Genomic DNA, 24,090 nt, shown 5'->3' on the forward strand with positions numbered 1-24,090 from the left:
TAGTGATGGTAGTTCGTGAAGTACAGTCAAGTATTGCCGGGTACGAATGCCACATGCTTTCTCTTTTAACGTACGTTATCACTTAAGAACAGCTGTTTCGTTTGAGTAGCAGAATTAATCAAGATGAATACAATGATGAGTGCTAAGGAAATCCGACAAGCTTATATCGACTTTTTTAAGAGCAAAGATCATGAATATGTGCATTCGAGTTCCACGATACCACACGACGATCCAACATTATTGTTCACAAATGCTGGAATGAATCAGGTACGGGATATCGTTATTCGTAATTAATTGTAAAAACTAATTATTTATTGTTAATTCCAGTTTAAACCAATATTTTTGGGAGTCGTGGACCCAAACAGTGATATGGCGAAATTAGTGAGAGCTGTTAATAGTCAAAAATGTATCAGGGCTGGAGGCAAACATAACGATCTGGACGATGTTGGCAAAGATGTTTATCATCATACGTTTTTCGAGATGATGGGCAACTGGTCTTTCGGAGATTATTTTAAAGTAATACATATTTGTAAAATCGTATCTCGGCACAACCGCCGAGATACAATGCTATTAATAAGAGATCGAGACGTTGCATATAATTGAGCTTCTTTCTCAGAAAGAGATCTGTACTTGGGCCTGGGAATTTTTAACTGATAAGTTAAAATTACCGAAAGATCGGCTGTACGTGACCTATTTCGGAGGGGACGAGAAGAACAATTTGAAACCCGATGAAGAATGCAAACAAATCTGGCTGTCTTTAGGGTGATTAAATATTTATTACATCCTCATTATACTGGATTGTAGAAGAGTTTTTTCCTTTATTTTATTTAACTCTAATATGACTTTCCTAGCCTGTCTCCGAGTCACGTGTTGCCAGGAAGCATGAAAGACAACTTTTGGGAAATGGGAGAAACGGGTCCTTGCGGTCCTTGCAGTGAAGTCCATTATGATCGTATCGGCAACAGAGAAGCAGCTCACTTAGTAAATCAAGATGATCCGGACGTTTTAGAAATTTGGAATCTGGTATTTATACAGTTTAACAGGTATGTAATTTTTAATTACAATTAGTTTAATTCACTGAGCACGATCAGTAGCCGTAAGGAAAAAGACTAGCGTCGACGCGCAATCATGTTCTGACCAAATTTGTTTTAGAGAATCAGATGGGAGCCTGAAATCACTGCCCAAGAAGCATATCGATTGTGGCTTAGGTTTAGAGAGATTGGTGTCGGTTATACAGAACAAACGTGCAAATTATGATACAGACTTGTTCGTACCGCTTTTCGATGCGATACAGAAGGGCACGAATGCGCCAGCTTATCAGGGGAGAGTAGGCGCGGAAGATAAAGATGGCATAGATATGGCGTACAGAGTTTTAGCTGATCATGCGAGAACCATCACGATAGCTCTTGCGGACGGAGGCGTTCCTGACAACACTGGCAGAGGATACGTGTTGAGAAGAATTTTAAGACGCGCCGTACGTTACGCGACTGAGAAATTGAACGCGAAACCTGGATTCTTTGGGTCGCTCGTCAACGTTGTAGTAGACCTCCTCGGTGACGTTTTTCCCGAGTTAAAAAAAGATCCGCAATACATAATCGATACCGTGAACGAGGAGGAAGCCCAGTTTCTTAAAACTTTGTCACGCGGACGTAATTTATTAAATCGTACCATAGGAAAATTAGAATCGTCGAACGAGCTCCCTGGCGATGTCGCTTGGCGTTTGTACGACACGTATGGATTCCCTGTCGACCTGACTAAACTTATGGCAGAAGAGAAGGGACTGATAGTGGATATGAACGGTTACGAGGAAGCGAAGAAACAGGCTCAGATTCTCTCCCAAGGGAAGACCGGTGGTGTGGACGATCGGATCAACTTGGACGTCCACGCGATCACCGAATTACAAAGTAAAGGGATCAAACCTACGAATGATCTGCTGAAGTACAATTACAAAGTTACAAACAGTAAAATGTACGAAGAATACGAGTTCACTCCTTGCATCGCTACGGTAATCGCTCTGAGACGTTCCAAGACTTTCGTGAACGAAGTGTCGTCCGGCGAGGAAGTCGGAATACTGTTGGATAAAACGAGTTTCTACGCGGAGCAGGGAGGGCAGATATACGACGAAGGATTTTTAGCAAAGATCGACGACGAAGGCACCGAAGTTCGTATAAAGAACGTCCAAGTCAGAGGCGGTTACGTTTTACATATCGGAACCGTGGGTGAAGGAGTATTGAAGAAAGGAGATAAAGTGACTCTGAACGTAGACACGACGCGAAGGAGATATTTAATGAGCAATCACACCGCGACTCACCTTCTCAATTACTCTCTTCGGAGAATATTAGGCACGGACGTCGATCAGAAGGGCTCGTTGGTCGCACCCGATCGCCTTCGCTTCGATTTTACGAATAAAGGAGCAGTGACAACGGAGCAAGTAAGAAAGGTCGAAGAGCTAACGAGCAACATTGTGAAACAGAATAAGAAAGTTTACGCTAAACAAAGTAATTTGGCAGTGGCGAAAACTATTCAAGGATTGCGGGCCATGTTCGAAGAAACGTATCCCGATCCTGTCAGAGTCGTCAGTATAGGGATACCGGTCGAGGAATTAGAAAGGGATCCTTTAGGCCCTGCTGCGTTCGAGACTAGCGTCGAATTTTGCGGTGGCACGCATTTACATTATACAGGACACATCGGAGACTTTATTATAGCTAACGAAGAGGCTATCGCCAAAGGTATCAGGCGTATAGTAGCTCTGACTGGTCCAGAAGCAGCAAAAGCGCAAAAGAAAGCCAGTATATTGCAAAATGATCTCGATCGGCTGAAAGCGACGATAGAATCTGATAAGAACGGCTCGAATACGAAGGATCACGTGAAGAAGATCGTAGAACTGACGGACGACGTTTCCCGTGCGACTATTTCTAGTTGGAGAAAAGATCAAATGCGTAAAATGTTGAAAGACTTGAAGAAGGCGCTCGATGACAAAGAACGAGCTGCTAAAACTGCGATTGCCAATGCGGTCGTCGATAACGTTCAACGAATAATTGAACAGAACGTCGGATGTCCAGTGTTGGTGCAAGTTGTACAAGCATACAGTAACACTAAAGCATTGGACTCTGCTTTGAAGAAAATAAAAGCTATCTCTCCGGATACGAGCGCGTTGTTAGTAAGCGTCGATCCGGATGCTAAGAAGATTTTCGCGCTTGCCGCGGTTTCCAAGTGTGCTGTAAATAAAGGACTAAAGGCGAACGAATGGATCGAAGAAATTGCTCTGCTGATGGGAGGAAAAGGAGGCGGGAAATCGGAATCTGCCCAAGCTTCTGGCTCTAATACGTCTTGCGTCGCAAAATTAGTCCATACCGCAAAGAATTTCGCTAATTCGAAACTTGGGATGGCGGATAAAAATCAAAATTCGTTGTTAAGTAATGAGAGTGTGGAATTTGAAAATTCTGATAACGTAATGATACTTTCTGGTAATACGAGAGGCGTTAAATTTTATCGCGCTGAAATAGTAGCTAAATACAGCGGTAAACACGTGATTAAACAACATAGAGACGATAGTGATATTAAATTGGAAGGGAAAGGTTTTCAATTGTTCGATGGAACGGCGATCGCTTTTTACTTATCGAGCGACAGTTTAAAATGTGCGAATGATGTGGCGAAGTTCACCGATGTGTTGCAGTGGTCCATTTACTCGGACACTCAAATTTTACCAGCAGTACTTGGATGGGTCGTGCCATGTATTTCGAAAAACGTATCACATGCTCTAAAGGCGAATATGAAAATATCCAAGGAGGATATTCTCTGCTCTTTAAATAAATTGAACAATGTATTGTTAACGAGAACTTATTTGGTAGGAGAAAGAATTAGTGTCGCGGATATTTCGCTTTTTACTAGCTTGATGCCGTTGTACGAATACGTATTGGACCCGGCGAGTAGGAAACAATATACGAATCTGAACAGATGGTTTTTTACCATGTTAAATCAACCGCAAATAGCCGAGGTGATAAAAAATTTTGAGGTATGTCAAAAAACTGTTAAATGTTAAGGGGATTTTTTTATAAATGATTTTTTATTAACAGACAATTGTTACAAATATACAGTCAGCAAATTAATTAGGATCTTTTTCATATTGCAACGCATTTTCATTATTCTCTACCACTTTATCATACAATATTCTTAATTCTCTTAATAACGTAGATACATTTGTGCCCAGCTTAGCAGATACCGGAACGATGGGTACGTTCAGTTTTTCTTTAAGCAATTCCAACTTCTCCTGCATAATAGATACATATAATTAGGTGACATAATCTTCGCAGTTTCGATAGAAGTAGAATAACTTACCGCTGCTCCTGGCAGGTCTATTTTATTAGCAGCGATGAGATGCATCCTGTCGTTCAGTCGTATATTGAATTCGGAGATCTCATGCCTCAGAGTGTCGTAATCTGCCCACGGTTCGTCGTTAGTAACGTCGAGGATAAATAATAGAATCTTGCAGCGTTCTGCGTGTTTAAGGAACTGTATACCCAGACCTCTGTTTTTATGAGCACCGGCAATAAGACCCGGCAAATCGGCCACTGTAACAAATCCACCGCTGACAATCAATTAAGTAATTAATTAGGCAACATTACAGACCTGCAATTTGCTCATGATCGTCATACAACACCATCCCCAAATAAGGTTTCAACGTTGTAAATGGATACGCTGCTACTTTCGGCCTGGCTCTAGATATCGCTCTTAACAGTGTACTTTTGCCTGCGTTTGGAAGTCCAATCTAAAATATACATGTGCCTATAAATATTAATTCTTTGAATTGATACCATACATGTTTCACGAAAGGATAAGAATCAATCGTCACTCACCAGCCCCACGTGTGCCATGCTACTTATTTCCAATACGTATTGCAAATCTTCTCCATGCGCACCGTATTCGCTTATGCGCGGTGCTTGCTGTACGTCGGACTTGAAGAAAGAGTTACCGTGGCCGCCGGAACCTCCTCGCGCAGCAATGAACATCATCCCTTCTCGATTCAAATCTGCTATTATCTTTCCTTCAGCGTTACGTACGATAGTACCCATGGGTACCCGTACTATCGCGTGTTCCGCGTTTTTCCCGAAGCAGTCTTTACTCTCGCCTCTTTCTCCATCATCGGCCTTTAGAACGCTACTTATGTGCGCGAGATCTTTAACATCATGCGTTGCCTGTAACATTTCAATTGATCCGTCATCTATCGACTACTTTTACTCGTAGACAAGAGAACAGACCGAGCATCGAGAGACTTGAGACCAAACGTCGTTTTAACGTTCGCGTACCTCCAGCCTATGAGCTCAATAAAAATATATATCGGATGCACGGTCTATTCTTTCACCGTATACTCATCGTCTACCTGAAATATTACATGACCGCCATGCCCACCGTCTCCGCCGTCGGGTCCAGCGTATTCGTTCGACCATAAGTGTAAAAATGATATTTGTCCGTCTCCACCCTTACCACCGATTACTCTTACCTGTAACATCGATTTATACATTATAAAAGGGAACGTTACAGAGAACTTGATGAATTCCATACTTGTTTTAAATCGACGATACTTCTCTCCGTGTCGGTTTGTGCCCTAGGTTTTACACTGCGTAAAGGTTTAGGAATATTCTCTCGTTCTCTAAGCCACTTCGAAGTACAGATCGATTTAAATATGTTTTTATTCAGATTTTTACATTTCTGTAAATTTATCGTGAAGGTGTATACAAAAGATTGTCGCCAAGGACCGTTCTGTACAATTATGTTCCTTATCTGATTAACGCAATGCATCTGAAAGTAGGAGACTGCATTCCAATATCTCTTGCATGAATTATTATAAGCAACCTTATTAATAGACTGCTGTTTATACATTTATGGGAATTTTAAATAATTTAAGGAGACACAGTGTGCAATAAAGAATAAAGAATATTCAAAATAACGCGTGCGTTTTACTTAAAGTAATTAGTCACCTATAAATTGAGACGTTCAAATTCTTTTCTAAAATGTTTCCAATCAAATTTTCGTGTATATCGATAACTCGTTTCCTGTACAAAGGTAGACGGTCAGACTTATAGCTTATCCTATAAGTCCTCTTATCTACGTTTTCCGAAGATTTGTACGATCCGATAAAATTCACATCATTTATAATGCGTCCCGCGTGATTATACAATAAAGTATAGAATTCGGTGGGATCAAATTTCTCTTTAATAGCAAATGTTATATCGAACGTATATACACGAGTGTCTACACTATTTTTATTTGTAATTTGATTTATATTCTTCCATGACGAATATAAATCGTCGCAGCATGATACAGTGTTTACTTTCTCTTTAGGAGCGATATTTTCAATAGTCGGCGGTTCTGCTTTTACGAATACATGAGTTAAAGCCCCCACGGAATGAAATTGTTTGTCCAAGCTGCGATATCCGGTTACTATGTAATTCTGAAACGATGACCACAGAAATGGCTCGACTCGTGTTAATAGAAAATTGCCATGCGCTGCCATTTCTGTGATTTTCCACGAATCGTCCCAACGTCTTTGAGGATCATCGGCGAGGGTACCACCCTGGCCGTTGCACAAAGTGACCGACACTTGGCCATCTGCTTTTAATAAATCTGATATGCTCATAAAGAATAGTCTCAATAATTCTCTGTTTCTTTCTATCCTCATTTTGCCACCGACATGGGGAAAGTTGAAAATAATTTTGTCAAATAATTCTGTTCTTAAAATCGGATGTTGTTTCAAGTTCGTCGCGTCGACACCTAATAATACACGAACTCCTGAAAAGAAAAGCATAGATCTCTTCCTATTTCTATATTTTCGTTTCGAATATACTAACCATTATTCTTTAAATACTCTATGTTTTTCTTTCCAAGATGTTGACCGACGTCGGTTTCGTAGCACGTTGCGGTAATATTGACATTTAAATTGAGACGAAACAGTGCAACGGAAAATGAGAAATTGCCTTCTCCTACTAATAATACACGAGCATTTTCATCGAACAGGGACGGTCTCATAATTACAAAATTGTAGATATCAGAGTTTAAATATGTATATCGTCAATATTAAGTATAGTAGTTGAGTGTTTGCTAACAAAATATTATATATATACATCTTGCAGGACACTGTAACATACTAACCTTTAAAATGCAAATAAACGACTAACCTTACGTACAGAAAATATGTCATAAATTCTACGTACCGCTGCGGTAACGGTAATCGCAGTATACTTCTAATGATCTCTTAAATATTCAATGAAATCACAGCGGATACATTTTAATACTTGTAGTTTTAAAAATCTTTATAACCACTTTGAACTTGACTGCTGTCCCTTAATTCATTTTCAAACTTTTCAAATCATCAAACAGAAGGACGCCAAACACGTGCCTGTGGAATTATCAATAATCTTGTAAATGAAAGATTGCGATATAATATTGTAGTACACCGAGAATGAATGAAACTATTTTTATACGATAGTTCGATGAGTCCGTTACAAATTTAGAATCGCGAATTCACTGTTACGATTACGATTCCGCGTTTGTATCGATATAGGTTATGGTTACATCAGATGGTCACAGCAGGAGAGATAGGTATTGTATTTTTTACGTCATGTCGTTTTATTTATGACACGTCGTAATAAATGTTTCAGTTTTATACGTGTCGTGTCGCAAATAAAGAATCTTATAAATATCTAATTATTTGAATATTTAAAGTTGTACTTATTTACAAATAAATAAAATATCTACTTCAGGTTAGTAATGTTAAAAGTATAATAGAATATAACCTCAAATTAATTTCGATGATCATAGGTGTGTCCATGGTTTGTCATTAAAATCTCATAGACAAATCGTGATTCTCATTAAGAAATTTTAATTAGAACTAATTTCCTTTTATTAATCTATCAACATCGAAAATTTTAATAAATTAATTTTTATTTAATTAAAATAAAACTATCAATAATTGATTGCCATTTAAGTATCGATAAGATTTTATTAAACGCCATACAAATGCTGGTAGAATTTCATTGACATACACGCCGAGTTGCTAAAACACTGAATAATTCAGTGGTACACATGACTACAGTATTAATTAATTAACCGTTAGACCCCAGAATTACATTGAAATGTGCATAATGCGATTACATCAAGGATATACGCTATCTAAAGTACTAATGAATTCATGAATTGTGAGTTGCCAGCGGTCTAAAGATTAATTCAATTGGAATTTTACACATTGGGTGTTAATGTTTGGAGACTCGGGCGTGCACAGTAGCCTTTGTTCCATCGTTTTCTGCGAACATATCGCAACACGCAAGTCCGCGAATAACCGATTCGATACGTACTTGATCCATAGTGTTAACTATCAACCTGTGGTTTGTCATTGTGACACACGCTGTCGCGGTTAGACCGTCGACGTGTATAGTCTTCGGCGTTCTCAAAGCTAAGGAAACTCTAGAACGGTCACATACGATTTTACTTAGAATATAGTAAGTTAAACAAATATTATCTAAATTGTTCACAAGATATTACGCGGATATCGTACTGCTTCTATGTATGGAGTATCAGTGTCTTATCACACGTATTCTAATGTATGAACACACAATGGCTACATTTAGAACGTTGAGATATCGCACGTTTTAATTGCATCTTTTAAAGCCGTGCCGCTCAATAATTATAATGAGTCGGCGAAGGTTAGAAGATTAAATTAGAAGAGTACTCCTTATGTAAGAACACTCTACCGTAATTCGATGTTAATTATACTTTCCCGTTTATCGAACGGTTTCGATTTGACCCTATAATTGCGCGTAGATCACCTAATCTAATATTTTTTCTAAAAGCTTACCGTTTCAAGTATTCGACTTTTTATCACGTTTCGTTAAACTTTCAGCAGAGATCTTACGATTCGTACAATCTTTATAAGTTACTTCGCGTGAAGCATTTTGTCAGGTTTAATTTTCAAACAATGACCCGTTGTCTTTCCGGTTTATCGACGGCACCTGTTCGTGATTCTATATACGTATGTTTGCACGCACACTTGTAAAAGCGTACTGCTACCTCATTCACGTTTCAAACACGCGCTTATTGTCAAAACGTGTACAATACGAGTCCATAGAACCTTCGTTTGCTATTGAACCTCGTCGCTGATTGTAGTTCACAATGGCACGATTAGCTTAAAAAAAGATAAAGAAAAGTTTCGTTTTCCGATGAATAATTGACAAATGACCAGCGGCCGTTGCGTGTAACGCGCGCGTTAAGAATTTATGTCAACCGAAGTTTCGCACTTCCCAGTTTATTTTGGCATTATTGTAACTTGGCAACTAGACTGCTCGTACAAGGCTAAAATCAACCTGGAGCAAATCAAATTACGAGCGACATTTCGTATCACAATAAAGATATTAGCAGACATTAAACTCGGTTCAGCGAATTGTTTCGAACAAGATTTACGGGGTAAGTAAGGAGACGTATTTTTCGAACGGGTATTTAGGATAAAAAAGTCCAACGATACCGTGATCGGTCACTCTCGAGTATTCCTCCGTGATATAATTCCCAAGGGTTCACTCTTTGATGGAACATTAAAAATTGCCATGATCCATCATCCATTACGTGGCTACGAACTTACATATTTCTCTGATAGAATTAAGTTATGAAAAAGTTACGAGTCGGCCGTACGGTCGATCCACCTTTAAATAAAGTATGAGCACTCGCGAACCGTCACGTGCCCTAGACGGACTCTTACAACTTAGGTCGCATTACATAGGCTTAATTACTCACCGTTGAAAGCTTTCACTCGATAGATTTACCCTTATTGCGACATGTCACAAATCCGATTATGCGTCCATTTATCGTTTCACGATATAAATATATAAGTGCTAAGCGTTTCTGCCTATCAGCAACTCTGGCAGATCTTTGCAATTAAATAATTGCTCCGGACATAAAATGGTTGGAAAATCTTGCTAAAAAATCTTCTAAAAAATGACTTGCTCTTAGTCTTAATCTTCATTGAAACGTATCGCGTTGATATAAATATAAATTGTGTCATTGGCGTTGATGATTAAGCCGATTAGATTTGTGGTGACCAACAGGTATTGTGCTACGCACACGTCACGTATGATGCCAATACGGTTAGCGATGACGTGCTGCTACATTTTTAATCGATTACGTATCGGATGCATTCTGAGCCTTAAATATACATGTACTTATGTAATGATTGTTGCGATAAATTCAAAGATGCGAATATTACAATTAGATAAATCAGTCTGCGTTTATTTTAACGAGGAGCACGAAGGATAACGTTGAAGCGTTTGACCAAAGGATACCAACGATACTGTTGCAATTTGCAATCGTAGTATTGCAAGCACGGTAATAAGCATGTAGATTAGGGAGGGCTATCCGCATGACGGCGCCACGCGCCGCGAGGAGAGCGTCGCGACGCGAGGCACAGTGCTACAGTTACAGTCGTCAGGCGGCGCCGGGCGTTCGTCACGAAACGAGGTGGGGTCGCGGGGTTGCTCGGCAGGCAGCCAGGAGGATCCGTTTGTATGAACGAAGAAAAGAAGCGGCGTAAGAATTCACGTAAAAGAATCAAGGAGACTCGTGAGAACGTGTGAGAACTCCAGTTTTGTTAAGCTTTTTTTATTCGTCGCACAGACTTCTCACGCACACGGATCACGGGTCGCGGAGTTAAATGCCAGAAACCGCTGTAACGTACCTCCCCGAAACTTTCGTCAATTGCTCCTCTCGTTCTTCACCCACACACGCCCGCGCTTCTCTTTAACCTCGTACATCCTCGCGTCGGTGTTTGTCGTTTACGAAAATCACGGTAAACTCGAACCTGTTACTACCAGTTCTCTGTGGTGATATCACGGTGCGAGCGGGATACGACCAGAAGAAAAGTTGTGCATGACACCGACACACGAACGTCTACGAACATCATGCGTGCTGCTGCTGCTGTCCTTACGTGTGCTTTATGTGTTACGTCGGTGCGAGGTACGATAGTGTCTCGTCGTGTGGGTGATCCTACCTACCACCAGTGACTAATTGAACGTGCACAATTCAGCAAGTTTACGGCTGGACAATGCGGCGACCGGGATAACGAGCGAACGCGGAAACGTCAACGAATCCCCTGAGGATTTTCTATCGTCGTTACCCACGTCCATCCGTCTTATGGGTATGCCTGCATCACCTTATCTCTCGATCCGTTAAATTACATTTCTATCGACGCATAAGTATCTGACTAACGACGCTTCGTCTCCGGTTCGATATTCTTACGCGAATCTATCTACCTTCTAGGCTACACCTATGCATCTGTGTCATTCGTTAGAATACCTGCTCTAACATACACGTGCTGCGCGCGTGTACTTACTCGACGCACGTCTAGGTGTGCTGTTCGATCTTGTGTCCGAGTAGGAACGTAGCGAACCAATAGTCCGATTATATATTAATGATATCTACGGTGGCACGTATCCTTCTATTTACTCTCACAAACGTACTCCATTACTGTCCTTTAATAATATTTTTACCAAGCGATATCAGAAGACACCTAAAATTATTGTCATTCGTTTAATCGTTCGTCCTCGATTTAATTAATTAATTTAACAACCAGTTGAGGAAAAAGTATTCAACTAATAATAATTTTAAGCACTAATTTCAGGTATTTTAACGCCAGTAAAAATAGTGTTAAATCATTCATATAAATTAGTTTGAATGCCGTTTATCACGATCTTAAAAAATACTCGAAATACCTGGTTGAACCGAGTAAGAGTTATCAGATATTTTATCATTATCTTGGATTTTTTTGAGATATGATTTTATTCCTATATATTAGGAAGAACGTGAGTAGGCAAAAATGCATATAAATTGATAACGAACCCTTTTGAATCCAAGCCGAAATACGGGTAACAACGGAGTGTATCAAAATTATTTCCCAGGCTCGTGTAAAAGCGAAATTAACCTACTTTGTCCGATGCCTACACATAAACTCGGATAATGCCGTTATTATGCTTTAGATATATTTGTAACGTCTCTCCACTCTATTGATACAGTGAGATAATGTTTATTACTAACAGCGAGCACTTTAAGCTCTTACAATGAAAAGCCGTCTTCGAAAATGTTATCATTTCTTGAGAAAGAAGTCAAGAGTATTATTTTTATTGATATCGTAATAAATAGAGAACACATGCTATGAAAGGGTACTCATTCATTTTTTTGCTCTCAATCGGCTGGTGTGAAGTCTTTCATTTGAGCGCTCTATTGTCAGCATTGATAAGAATACAATATAGATAAGAAATGTTATCGAGCAAAAATCGCTTAAATTGCTAAACCAGATTAAATTTTGTTAAAAATATTCGTGTCGGTTTCAGATAAGGGTTCACAATCGAGCGTTAGTGACAAAAATTCTTCCACGTCTATTCATTAGATATGTTGTTTTATGAAATTTTATAATTTTCCTAGCAGAAATTCAGTCGAGTGAGACATCGAAAACGGGCGACGAGAGAAACAAAATCGTACGGAAACAACGAAGACCAGTGATTTAAGCGGGATGAAAGGAGAAGGAAGAAATATTATTGTCGAAAGGTTCGATGGATCGGACGACAGATGATGCGAAACGAGATCATCGAATAATGCGCAACAGGACATGGCCTTTCCTACACGCGAAATTTAAAAGATCGTCCGTATTTTTTAAGGATCCACTCGATAGAGTATAAATTTCAAAGGAAGTATATAATATACACGTTCGCCTTCTTCTTCGAGACAAGAGAGAAGAGAAGCTCTCGCGATGTCGAGGGACAGACCCACCCCTACCGATAATAACAGAGCCTCGTTTGGATTTCGATGATCTTTTGACGATTATCCTTCGGTGTAATTACGGTAATAATTATGGACGAGATAAAGGTGCCGCCGAAGTTGGGCCAAGCGGCATCGGCCGCGTGCTCGATGGCTACGAATTTCTTGGCGCCGGTGAAAACCGAACGGCAGATCTACGAGAATTCGATGCTCGAGGACGATCCCAATGCCAACTCGGTGGTGTCGACTTCGCAAGAGGACAGAACCGTACCGAGATGGGGTCCCAATCACAAGGGTGCTCAAGAACTCGCAAACCTCTATAGCACTGGTACAGAACTTTATAATCGCTGCAGTCGCAGCTCTACCCTTAAGCCGTACTGTCTTATGCGTATATATACAGCAAACGCATGTATCGTTAATAAAAAATACAAAATTACATAACGTTACGTTCAACGATTATGGCAAATTACCATTGTACCCTCGCAATCGCGAGGGCGACCTCGTGATCTTGAAATGATGTCTAGGAAGGGGTCGATTCTAAATTATCATATTTAAACTTGATCATGACGTTTAAAGCAAAATGTTGGAAAAGCGCAAAGATATATCTGTGCGTATCGCGTATATGTTTTCTGATTTTAATACTTGCCAAGATACCGCGGCTATACATCAGTCGCACCTTGGAATTCTCGCCTGTGAACAAAAATAAAGATCGGTCTGACAATACATGCCTTTGTGTCTATACCGCACCTACGTATAAAATCATTATCGTATCCTGGTTATAGACAATTATATTTGCTTTTCTAGTAACAACGCGTGTGTCTGTTGCAGGAAAAAGGACGCAGGAGTGCATTTGTGTCGGTATCTGTATCACGCTGATCGTGGTCAACTCGTTATTTATTCTCGTGAGAATACGATTAGAAAATCTAAGTTCGATAGCGATAGCTGCAGTTTGCGGCATCGTGACCGCGGATTTCGGGTCTGGATTGGTTCATTGGGCTGCCGATACTTGGGGCTCTGTAGACCTACCGATTCTTGGGAAGGTAAATTCTACCACGAGAGAAACGAGTACAGTAGAATCTCCGTTATATGAATCAATTGGAGGACATAGAAAATCGGACGAGATCATCTCGATATCACAGCGGTTTAAAGAGACCCTACTAATATTTACCCGCAGTATTGTAATAGAAAATAGATAAAAAGAAATAGAACGTTCAGATAACAGGTGTCCATACAATGAATATTTACATAATGGACGTTCATATAACGGAGGTTTTGCTGTATCAGTTTATTTACATCGATTGTTTGCAGAACTTTTTGAGGCCGTTTCGAGAACACCACATCGATCCGACGAGTATAACGAGGCACGATTTTATAGAAACAAACGGTGATAACTTCATGGTGACGATACCGTTCCTCTGTAAATTAACATGGGACTTCTTGACTCTACCAGAATCGGAGATACAGCAAAAGTTCGTTTCGACCTGTTATTGGTTTCTACTCGCGATTTTCGTAGCGATGACTAATCAGGTAAACGAACAACAGACGCAACTTGGGACAATGATTTTCGACCCCGTAGGTTCGACACAATCGAAGAGATCGAGAATCACTGACCCGAGCAGTAGTCGTTTCTTAATCGAAATATCTGACATCAGCGAAGCGACGTGTCGGCAGCAACACGAAAGATTGTTTTCAGATACACAAATGGTCTCATACGTATTTCGGACTGCCTTCCTGGGTCGTTTGGCTGCAGGAGCATAGAATCATTCTGCCTAGGAAACACCATCGCGTGCACCACGTCGCTCCCCACGAGACTTACTTCTGTATTACTACCGGATGGCTGAATTGGCCGTTGGAGCAACTTCGGTTTTGGTATATTCTTGAAACTCTGATCGAGACAACTACCGGTTGCAAACCGAGGGCCGACGATTTGAAGTGGGCACAAAAACGATCTTGAGAGTTAATGTGTTTCATCGTTTTATGCATTTTCACCAGCGGCAAAGATATTTAACGAAAGGCAACGTTTTTACCCGAAGAGCTTTTCGAGAAACGGGCGTAGAGAAAAATTTGTTCGAATAGAACACGCTGAACAAAAAAGTTGAATACTTAGCACTACGAGGCCTTTTCTACGAGATAGATAGCGTGATCAAAGACATTTAATTAATATTACATAAATATGCTTTTCAAGTTTACACATTTATAATACGTACACGCAATAATATTAATATACATATATAATTATATGAAGGAAAATGTGGACACGAAATCATGTTTGTGTAACGACTATAAATTCACGATTGGCCTAGCGAATCGATCAATTATACGTTTATGCACCGCACAATCATTACGTGAATGGCACAAATTTTTCAGCAACAGCAGAAGTATTACAACTGATTTTATATAATATGATTATTTTTTCAAGTATTATTCGACTACGATTCGAAACCCCTGCAGCGGAATTGCAGGCTAGACCGTCGTACTTTATTTCAGTTTTAAACGAACAAACAGTCCAGCGGCTATGAAACGAAACTGATAAAACTTTTAATAATGAAAATACATACTGTGTATGTATGCATACTACATGTATACTTGTGCTTATATTTGTTGGCACATAAATTTATACAGCGAGGATGAAATTTGGTCATTTAGCCTGATCTGCGTACAACGACGCGTACAATTTCCCTGAACCTCGGAACATTTTTCGACTCACTCGAATTTCTAAATAAAATAAATCATCGGAACAATTCGGTTTTTACCTTCGTTTTTAAAGTCTGAGCTAAGATTGGTACAAAATAACTGATAATAACGTTAATTGAATGAAATATACATACAGACACAAAGATTCCCCTTGTGGAAACGATTAGTTGCGAAACTGTTTTCAATTACGTTTCTTAGCTCGTAATAAATGATAATCTATGAAATTCTAAGGTACACGCGTATACATTTATTGAATATAAGACGCAGGTTTTAGGTTCAGGGACCAAAAGATGAGCCTATTGCTCTATGCAAACTTATATGTTGGTTTAATTTGGGTAAAGTATACTGATGTATAGAATTAAAGTCGAGTGCTTTTGTACTCTTTTGTTTGGAACAATTTATTCTGCGATTGATAATTTGAGAGTTGTTCGAAGTCGTCGCTACGTTGTCACGTTACGTCAGCAGCAGACTCTCGTCGAGACGTCTCACCAAACGTCTGATAAGCAGAGGCCGAGAGAAATCCGGATTTTGATGTCTACTATATATGTTACAGTGCAGTAAAAGAACGTATGTTCCAACGTTGAGTTTGATACTCGATTGGACGAGAGTGTACTGCTGGCTGGTACAACAATCAGCCAAATATACTTGTTAATTGGCGATTATTCGTAATGCCTTTCAGTATACTTTATGCAGAGCTTTACCACGATGCATGTTCCTTACAAGCAAATTATTGGTAATGTCTTTTAAGAGAGACGCTTAAAATTAAGAGACATTACGATTATTATAAGTACTCTAATTGTTATTGTTGTTGTTATTGTTATGAAGAAAGAAGTATAAAGTTTTAACGAATTTGTCATATACGTACATATACATACATACATAGGAAATGAAGTAACACGTGCCAGAACTGAAGCTTTCTCTTTATACACGTAATAGATCTACTTAATAGTGGAAACTTTAATAATGGCTCGAAGCAGAACGAGAATATGACGTTTAGCTACGAGTTCCACTTATGTGTTTATGTAAAATCACTGCTTTCATCGTTTGTCACAACGAAAAATAAGACTATACACGCATATATATATATCTATATATGTGTAAAAGTAGCGTACATAACAATTTGATTAATTTAACGCGATCGATATTGCAACAAGAGAGATTTTGATCAAAATAAATAAAGTGAATAGTTTTTCACATTCCATAAGCCTAATAATTATGTGAAAGTATATATTTATTGCACTTTAATATTCTATTTATATATTTTTAACATCGAACGATCGATGTATCAATTCATTTTGAACAATGTCTATTAGATATAATTTCCAATCTGCTGACAATGAGACAAGTCAATATAACATCAGCCTTACTATAAAATGAAAACAATTTAAAAATTGTACATTTTAAACGATACTATTAAGCTTTAACGATTTTGAGGCTACATTCGTTACGACAAAAGTTAGTCTCTGTATAATAATTAAGAATTATACGCTAAATACTGTGAACCGAACGCTATAATAAATTTAGATACGTTTTAACATCTGGCCTTAACCATTTTGACTCACCCTTTTTTTTCCAATAGAACATGACATTTGATTATAATGTTTAATTTTTTATGATTAGAATGTAAGAGAATTTCAAATTGAAACTCGAGGCACGATCTTGTAAACAGATGACAAAGACGGGGAAAAGTATATCTGACAACTGACCACGTGCGAAGCCGCAAAAGTAACATGGCAGCTTGGATGGGAACGCCACTATGCATGCGCGAGCATCTAGACGATTCTTCCCATCCCGACCGCCATATTGGATTTTTGGCTTCATCTACGGATGGACGATCGTTGTATGGAGTGTCTACGGATTTGCCTATTTGAAAACGTCATCCATTTCTCTAAACAGTTGGCAGAATTTGTGTGTGCGGTGTGCGCGTAGATGCCGACGCCGTCCGTTCCATCGTTCTTAAGAAAGTGGGAAAGAGAGAAATAGTACGGAGAGAAGTAGCCCTTTGTCAAATTGAAGGAAAGCGATCAGCGATCGCGACACGTTCGGGAGCCGGAGTCATCGAGACGTCAGCCAGACCTAATCGTTCGTGAACGAGCCGACAAAAAAGCGTGAGGAACAAGCGACGATCGACGAGACGGTGGTGATAGTCGGGCCGTGTTTCGGGATTCTCCGTGACCTCTTGAACTCGCCGCGGGTTTTTTCTTTCCCGCGAGGTGAACAACAGCGGGACACGGGACGTACCCCCCGACTCCGCTACCGGGAGCTTCGTGCCTCGGCGCCTGGGCCGTATCCGTATCCCTTGTATAAAAAAAGAAGGAGAAAGAAATTGCGGAAGCAGGCAGGTTAAGGGGACGGCACGAACGCGATAACGCGCCGTCCATCACCATGAAGCTCGTTGACCACGTGGTGAGGAGCTTCAAGGTGGCCAAGGTGTTCCGCGAGAACTCCGATCGCATAAACAGCATTGACTTCTCGCCGAACGGGGACACTTTGATCTCCTGCTCGGAGGATGACCAGATCGTGATTTACGACTGCGAGAAAGGCACCCAGGTCCGCACAGTGAACTCGAAGAAATACGGCGTGGATCTAATACAATTCACGCACGCGAAAAACACTGCGATACACAGTAGCACCAAAATAGACGACACGATCCGTTATCTGAGCCTACACGACAACAAGTACATCAGATATTTCCCGGGTCACAGCAAGAAGGTCGTCTCGCTATGTATCAGTCCCATAGAGGACACGTTCCTCTCCGGGTCTATGGACAAATCGTTGAGACTATGGGATTTACGTTCGCCAAATTGTCACGGCGTTATGAACGTCTCGGGTCGGCCGGTTGCCGCATACGATCCCGAAGGTCTCATCTTTGCCGCTGGTGTCAATTCAGAGTTCTTAAAATTGTATGATTTGCGTAGTTTCGACAAGGGCCCGTTCGTCACGTTCAAGCTGTCTCAAGAGAAGGAATGCGATTGGACAGGATTGAAGTTCAGCCGTGACGGAAAGACGATTCTGATCTCCACGAATGGTAGCACGATTCGTTTGATCGACGCGTTTCACGGTACACCGTTACAAACGTTCGCCGGTTATTTGAACAACAAAGGAATCGCGATCGAGGCCAGCTTCAGCCCTGACTCGCAATTCGTGTTCAGCGGCTCTACGGACGGCAGAGTGCACGTATGGAACGCCGAGACTGGATACAAAGTTTGTGTGCTCAACGGGGACCATCCTGCACCGGTTCAGTGTATTCAATTTAATCCCAAGTACATGATGCTCGCATCCGCCTGTACAAACATGGCATTTTGGTTACCCACCGTCGACGAGAGTGCATAAAATCAGTGCGCCGGACTCTGGGCAATGCTTTTCGTAACGTTGTGTAAACGAGAACTGAGGGTATCGGTTCGAGAAACAGGCTACAAGACGATTCTTGGGTTTAGAAATATCATAAATAGAAATTGCATTTAAGTCATCTATTATGTACGAACTGAAATCGACCGACGTGGCACACGTCGGTGTTCGAACCCAAGGGATAATGAAATTGTAAGAGTTGTTCGGCCCGCTTGGCTCATTGACTAATAGCTTCAAATATCTCGTGCACCGTTTAGATATGTACTTTCGTCATTTGTCGTTAAGCTCTGTGGCGCGATGAACGTGGCCATCACGACGCTAAGATACTTCCATCGCGATTTTTAATAGTACCACCGCGCTTTTCTCGTTTCTCAAAGTATACTGCTGTTATCTAAATCTATATATAATTCCTTCTCGCGTACCTGTGTCTAGTGTAACAATACGGAATTATCTAAACATTGTGCGCTTCTTGAGAATTTTCACCCGAACTTTTTTCTACGCACACCTTATTATCATTGTACTTTTATAAAATCGAGAAAGTTAACTGTTCATTTGCTTTTGTAAATCCATACATGCGTCGCATTTATCAATCTGAAGATACAATATCTTTCGCAAAAAACGATTGTAAAAGACACGATGAAGCAAGGAATTTTTTATATGTACAATAACTTGTATCTCTCATTTGGTTTTTCATTTTAGTTAAAAGTAATATACGCGAAACGAGGCGAAGGAAGTAAAATATTTTAATATACACGTACAGTGGCCTTCATTAATATTCCGAATTACTGTTTTAATATTGGATCAATGAATTTTATATTTGTTTTAAATTTTAGATGACTTAATTTTCTGGCTATTGTGCATAAAAAGATAAAAAAAATCGCTGTTAGCTAAAATAATTAAGAGGAGATCCAAAAGATTCATTTTATGCGCCCCGAATGTTAATTAGGGCCACTGTAAATATGTCGGTGGACGAAACCAAGAATTATACGGAGTCGCATGGAGACATTTCTACGATCGCATTATGTTCAGGCAAATTGATTGTCGCTTCTCTAGTGGCCGTCCGAAACTAAGGATACCTTTTCTTTCTATTAATGACGAAGGTTCACTTGAAATTCACGATAGAATAGGACGACGGACGTCGAGCTTATTTATTAACGCGACGTGCATTAAATGTACACCTTGTTGTCAAAAATCTACGACTTCCATGCGATATACCTATATTTAACAAAGTATACTGCCAACGTTGGCACTTGCGTTATCATCGTCATGTACGTATTATATACTCTAGAAGATACGGTATCGTTCTTAATGCGTGCAGAACCGAACCGGCGGGCCGGCTGAGAAAAACACTCGACGATAGGAAGAGCTAATCGTTTCTTACAGTAGTTCGCGTAAAGTTGAACGTGTCCGCGTCACCGCGATATGGTATCTCGCCATACGACGCCCAATGAAACAGGTGCATTCGAACCGACAGAAAGAAAAAACATATTTGACAATCTTTTTTATACGATTCAACTGCATTCGATTACGGTCGTTTGGTTTTACATTATTGAGATATGCAATGTGCAATCTGCGGAGAGATTTCGACACCGTGAGAACTGCGACAGAGCCGTGTTAGAGCGTTCACTCTACGGTTTCCGAAGTTTGAATACTCCGTTACAGAAAATTGTGTAATCCGTAACGCGTTTACATTCTGTCTGTTCGATTGTGCAGCCGTGCACTCATCGTACATGTATATATCATTATATTTACAATGTCCTCTAGAGTTTCTAGACGTTTTCCTTTAACATTTACGCAAGAGTAACGGTTACAATAGGAATGAAGAAAACAAAACGCGTGTGCGGTGCACGCGTAATGTCTGTACGACTGTGTTGTATGTTTGTGCGTCGTCTAAGTCTATTGATTCTAGGAGAACGTGTGGATCTGTGAGCGTTAAGCAAATAAGACATGCAAATTAATATATCTATAAGTATTTCTCTAAGGAAAAAAAAGTTATCACTGGAAGAACCCGTTCTTTGTTAAAGAAAAAATATTTTGTGCTCGCATCTGCCCCTACCTATGTTCCAATTAGCTGCGCCACGATGATCACAATAATAAATTATTGATTTTTATATGTCTGAACATCACTCGAATGTCTTTTGTTGTATACGTGTAACCATCACCTCGATCTTTTCGTAACGTGGTAAAGAAAAAAGGGGTTAGCTAATTCGTACAAAATTCCTTACGATAACAGTTTTATTCATCCACCGTTCGTATATGATACAATTGTTTTTCCTCTTCGGAGATGGGAATCGGTGCTCCGGACATTAGATCTCGGCCAGACATAGTCTTCGGGAATGCAATCACATTTTTTATATTTTCTGTACGGCACAGTAGACACATTAAACGATCCAATCCTGAAAATAACAATTGTTTAGTGCTGTGCTATCGAACGCTGTTCAGAATTTTAATTACCTATAGCGATCCCGCCATGAGGTGGAGCACCGGATTCTAAAGCCTCGAGCATGTGCGTTAAATGAGACTCGTCTACGTTCAACGTTCTCAGTATTTCTTTCTGCAACTTTGCCTCGTGAATTCTTATAGATCCTCCAGCGATCTCAGAACCGTTCATTACTAAATCGTAGTGCAGTCCTCTGACCTACGTATGTATAAGCAAATATAATAATACCCGGACACATAGGCACCGATTGGGACTGGGCTTGGCTATACAGGGTTTCCTGAAAAAAATGTATGCTGCTTTGTTAATTAATTTAACAAGCGTACCTTCAGCGGATTCTCTGCGAGATATTGCATATCATCTGGATGAGGCTTCGTGAACGGATGATGCATCGTCTCCAAACGATTCGTTTCAGTGTCAAACGAGAACAAAGGGAAATCAGTAATCCATAATAATTCATTGCCAGCGGTACGGATTTTCTGATCTTTGCTTTCCAACAAGTTTGTGAAGTCTACACGCACTCTTCCTAATAGCGATTGCTGCCGTTTAAAATAGAATGTTCGTATATAAAGAATGAATCGCGAAAATTAAATAATAAATCGATATTAACCGTCAGAATCTTTTCTCCACAAGCTAAAAACAGTACGTCTCCTGGTTTCAAATTTAACTTCGATTCCACGGTCTCTCGAATGATTTCTGCTATCTTTGCTGACTGGGTAGGTATTTTTGTTTGGATCAATTTCACAGACGGATAATACTTGGACTGTAACTCTGACATGGTTTCTTTAACAGATTTCGTTAGAAGATCCTGGGAGAAAAGTAAGAAAATAACAAAACAGTGGAAGAAACAAAAATAATGAATGAACATACATGTTTCTCAGAGAAGACCAAAGCGTAGACTTCGAACTCTCCGTTCTGTTCAATCTTCAAATTTTGTTTCACAGAAGAACGATCGATCAGATCCGTCAATCTGTGTAGCTAAAATAGCAACTATATTATCTGATGATTTGACAAATCCTGGTACTAAAATGTTAAAATATTACTCTCACTTTCTGTGGTATTCTTAAATCTGGTTTATCTGTACCATAGAATTCCATTGCATCGTCGTATTTCATACGTTTGAAAGGAACAGTTATTCCGTCCGATTCCTCGGGCCAAGAATACGCCAATAAGTTTTCTATCAATTCCATTATTCCTTCGGAATCGGTAAATGACATTTCTATGTCAAGCTGGAAATAATACACAAACGTTAGGGTATTACAAACTACTGCATCTTCCCGTTGGTAGATCTAATTTGTGCGCTTGCTATCCAAGCAGTAAAATGATTCGTTATGCATAAAAATCCGCTGTCTACTTTTATAATACTAGTACCTGTGTGAACTCAGGCTGCCTGTCGTGTCTAGGTGTCTCGTCCCTGTAACACCTGGCAACTTGAAAATATCTATCAAAACCACCGACCATTAATAACTGTTTAAATTGTTGGGGACTCTGCACCAGTGAATAAAATTGACCTGGAATCCGTGTCGGGACTATAAATTCCTTAGCGCCCTGTATCATAAAGAAAAGAACTGTTTAAACAATTGTATAAGTTTCTTCTCAAGTTAGAAACTTTATCTAGCAGTATATTAAATTTTATTATTGATAAAGTTTCCTTGAAGTTCTCTCTCACCTCGGGAGTGTTTTTAAACAAAGTCGGTGTTTCTATGTCTACAAAGCCGCATTCCTTGATCAGATATTCTCTCATCTTCATAATCATTTTTGAACGCAGCCTCAAATACTTTTGTAGCTCAGGATATCTCAGAGATATGTATCTGTATTTCAATTGATTGCTCTCTTTCGCCTTGTTATAATCTCTGATAATGAATGGGAGATTCGGCTTTGCCATGTTCAACACTTTCAAGGATTCTACTTCTATTTCAATATCTCCAGTTGGCATATTTTTGTTCCGTTGCCCGTCTGGCCTTTTCAATACGGTTCCCTCTATGCTCAACACACTTTCAAACGTCAAGTTCTTAGTTATCTCTTCTAAATCCTTTCTCTAAGACAAGAGACAATTCTTTTAGTCCAAACACGAAAAGAAACAGTCTGGCCAGAAATGAATGAAACAAAGTTTCTCAACTGACATCTTCAGGAACGATACATTGGACAGAACCATAGGAATCTCTCAGTATCAAAAATTTGTTGTACATTCTCGAGAATTCCAACCAACCACTCAGTTGTACGTTCTCTCCTATGTTTTTAATCCTCAATTCTCCACAGGTATGAGTCCTCGAAACGAATCTGTTAACTGGTTCAACATTTTCCTTTGGTAATACTGGCTGCTTAATAGCTAAATCGTGTGTACAAGATATTAGCACTGTGGCACAGTACTTTGTTATAAGCTGTAGGAAACAGACAATGATTTATAAAATAGAAATGTATTGCTACGACTAGACTGCGGATTTTATGCACTTATAAGAAAGCATGTAATATGCAACGGTACTAAAAACAGAGTACATATTGCAATGTTTAAAATCCGCAATTATCATAATATATATAATATATTGCACGCTTACTTCTTGGTGGCACGTGCTTTGCTTGAATAACAATTTTGAAAGCGATCTTCTTAATACAATGCTGTTCCGAAACATTTTTGTAAAATGTATAAACAATGTTCGATCAATCTGAACTATATTTACATCGGCATATTTTAAAAACGTGCGATCATTCTACGTGTGTTGGAGATCAGTCCATAGAATTGTGGTCGATACTGTTTGACACGTCAAAATAAAAACAATTTTAACCTACGTCTGGATAAATAGTTAATGATGTAATTTTAT

General features: G+C 39.6%; 5 protein-coding genes across 10 annotated transcripts; 3 read left to right on the forward strand and 2 right to left on the reverse strand.

The window, feature by feature from the left end:
* Positions 1–8: 8 nt before the first annotated feature.
* Positions 9–4,126, forward strand: AlaRS (alanine--tRNA ligase, cytoplasmic). The gene is made up of 5 exons (XM_018029947.2): positions 9–267; positions 328–516; positions 617–762; positions 852–1,043; positions 1,153–4,126. The coding sequence occupies exons 1-5, from the start codon at positions 124–126 to the stop codon at positions 4,040–4,042; spliced, it is 3,561 nt and encodes a 1,186-aa protein (XP_017885436.1). The 5' UTR covers positions 9–123; the 3' UTR covers positions 4,043–4,126.
* LOC108628196 (mitochondrial ribosome-associated GTPase 2) lies at positions 4,097–10,806 on the reverse strand. Of its 3 annotated transcripts, XM_018029948.2 has the most exons (9): positions 7,212–7,396; positions 6,849–7,134; positions 6,323–6,789; positions 5,563–5,709; positions 5,381–5,500; positions 4,857–5,195; positions 4,630–4,768; positions 4,339–4,571; positions 4,097–4,270 (listed from the first exon to the last, which is right to left on the reverse strand). In XM_018029948.2, the coding sequence occupies exons 2-9, from the start codon at positions 7,024–7,026 to the stop codon at positions 4,106–4,108; spliced, it is 1,788 nt and encodes a 595-aa protein (XP_017885437.1). In that variant the 5' UTR covers positions 7,027–7,134; positions 7,212–7,396; the 3' UTR covers positions 4,097–4,105. The 3 variants fall into 3 exon arrangements, with proteins under 3 accessions (XP_017885437.1, XP_026672108.1, XP_017885438.1); XM_026816307.1 differs by lacking the exons at positions 6,323–6,789; positions 6,849–7,134; positions 7,212–7,396 and adding an exon at positions 10,718–10,806 and having other exon boundaries at positions 5,563–5,799; XM_018029949.2 differs by lacking the exons at positions 6,323–6,789; positions 7,212–7,396 and having other exon boundaries at positions 5,563–5,799; positions 6,849–6,922.
* Kua (Plasmanylethanolamine desaturase Kua) lies at positions 8,410–15,716 on the forward strand. 4 transcript variants are annotated; one of them, XM_026816308.1, is made up of 6 exons: positions 8,410–8,495; positions 10,854–11,176; positions 12,460–13,120; positions 13,621–13,832; positions 14,101–14,319; positions 14,486–15,716. In XM_026816308.1, exons 3-6 carry the CDS (start codon positions 12,886–12,888, stop codon positions 14,744–14,746), a joined length of 927 nt encoding a protein of 308 aa, XP_026672109.1. In that variant the 5' UTR covers positions 8,410–8,495; positions 10,854–11,176; positions 12,460–12,885; the 3' UTR covers positions 14,747–15,716. The 4 variants fall into 4 exon arrangements, with proteins under 4 accessions (XP_026672109.1, XP_017885442.1, XP_026672110.1 ...); XM_026816309.1 differs by lacking the exon at positions 8,410–8,495 and having other exon boundaries at positions 10,911–10,995; positions 11,066–11,176; XM_018029953.2 differs by lacking the exon at positions 10,854–11,176 and having other exon boundaries at positions 8,412–8,495.
* Positions 15,717–17,353: 1,637 nt separating this feature from the next.
* On the forward strand, positions 17,354–20,955 carry Wdr82 (WD repeat domain 82). The gene has a single exon (XM_018029985.2). The coding sequence runs from the start codon at positions 17,872–17,874 to the stop codon at positions 18,817–18,819; it is 948 nt and encodes a 315-aa protein (XP_017885474.1). The 5' UTR covers positions 17,354–17,871; the 3' UTR covers positions 18,820–20,955.
* A 96-nt stretch (positions 20,956–21,051) lies between these two features.
* Positions 21,052–24,084, reverse strand: AspRS-m (aspartyl-tRNA synthetase, mitochondrial). The gene is made up of 10 exons (XM_018029983.2): positions 23,827–24,084; positions 23,395–23,652; positions 22,941–23,309; positions 22,643–22,819; positions 22,321–22,500; positions 22,142–22,249; positions 21,882–22,079; positions 21,598–21,810; positions 21,289–21,472; positions 21,052–21,230 (listed from the first exon to the last, which is right to left on the reverse strand). Exons 1-10 carry the CDS (start codon positions 23,899–23,901, stop codon positions 21,070–21,072), a joined length of 1,923 nt encoding a protein of 640 aa, XP_017885472.1. The 5' UTR covers positions 23,902–24,084; the 3' UTR covers positions 21,052–21,069.
* Between the last annotated feature and the right edge of the window lie 6 nt (positions 24,085–24,090).

Source organism: Ceratina calcarata, unplaced genomic scaffold (assembly GCF_001652005.2).
Source record: "Ceratina calcarata isolate Rehan_Ccalc_2016 unplaced genomic scaffold, ASM165200v1 scaffold511.2, whole genome shotgun sequence".
Lineage (NCBI taxonomy): Eukaryota > Metazoa > Arthropoda > Insecta > Hymenoptera > Apidae > Ceratina > Ceratina calcarata.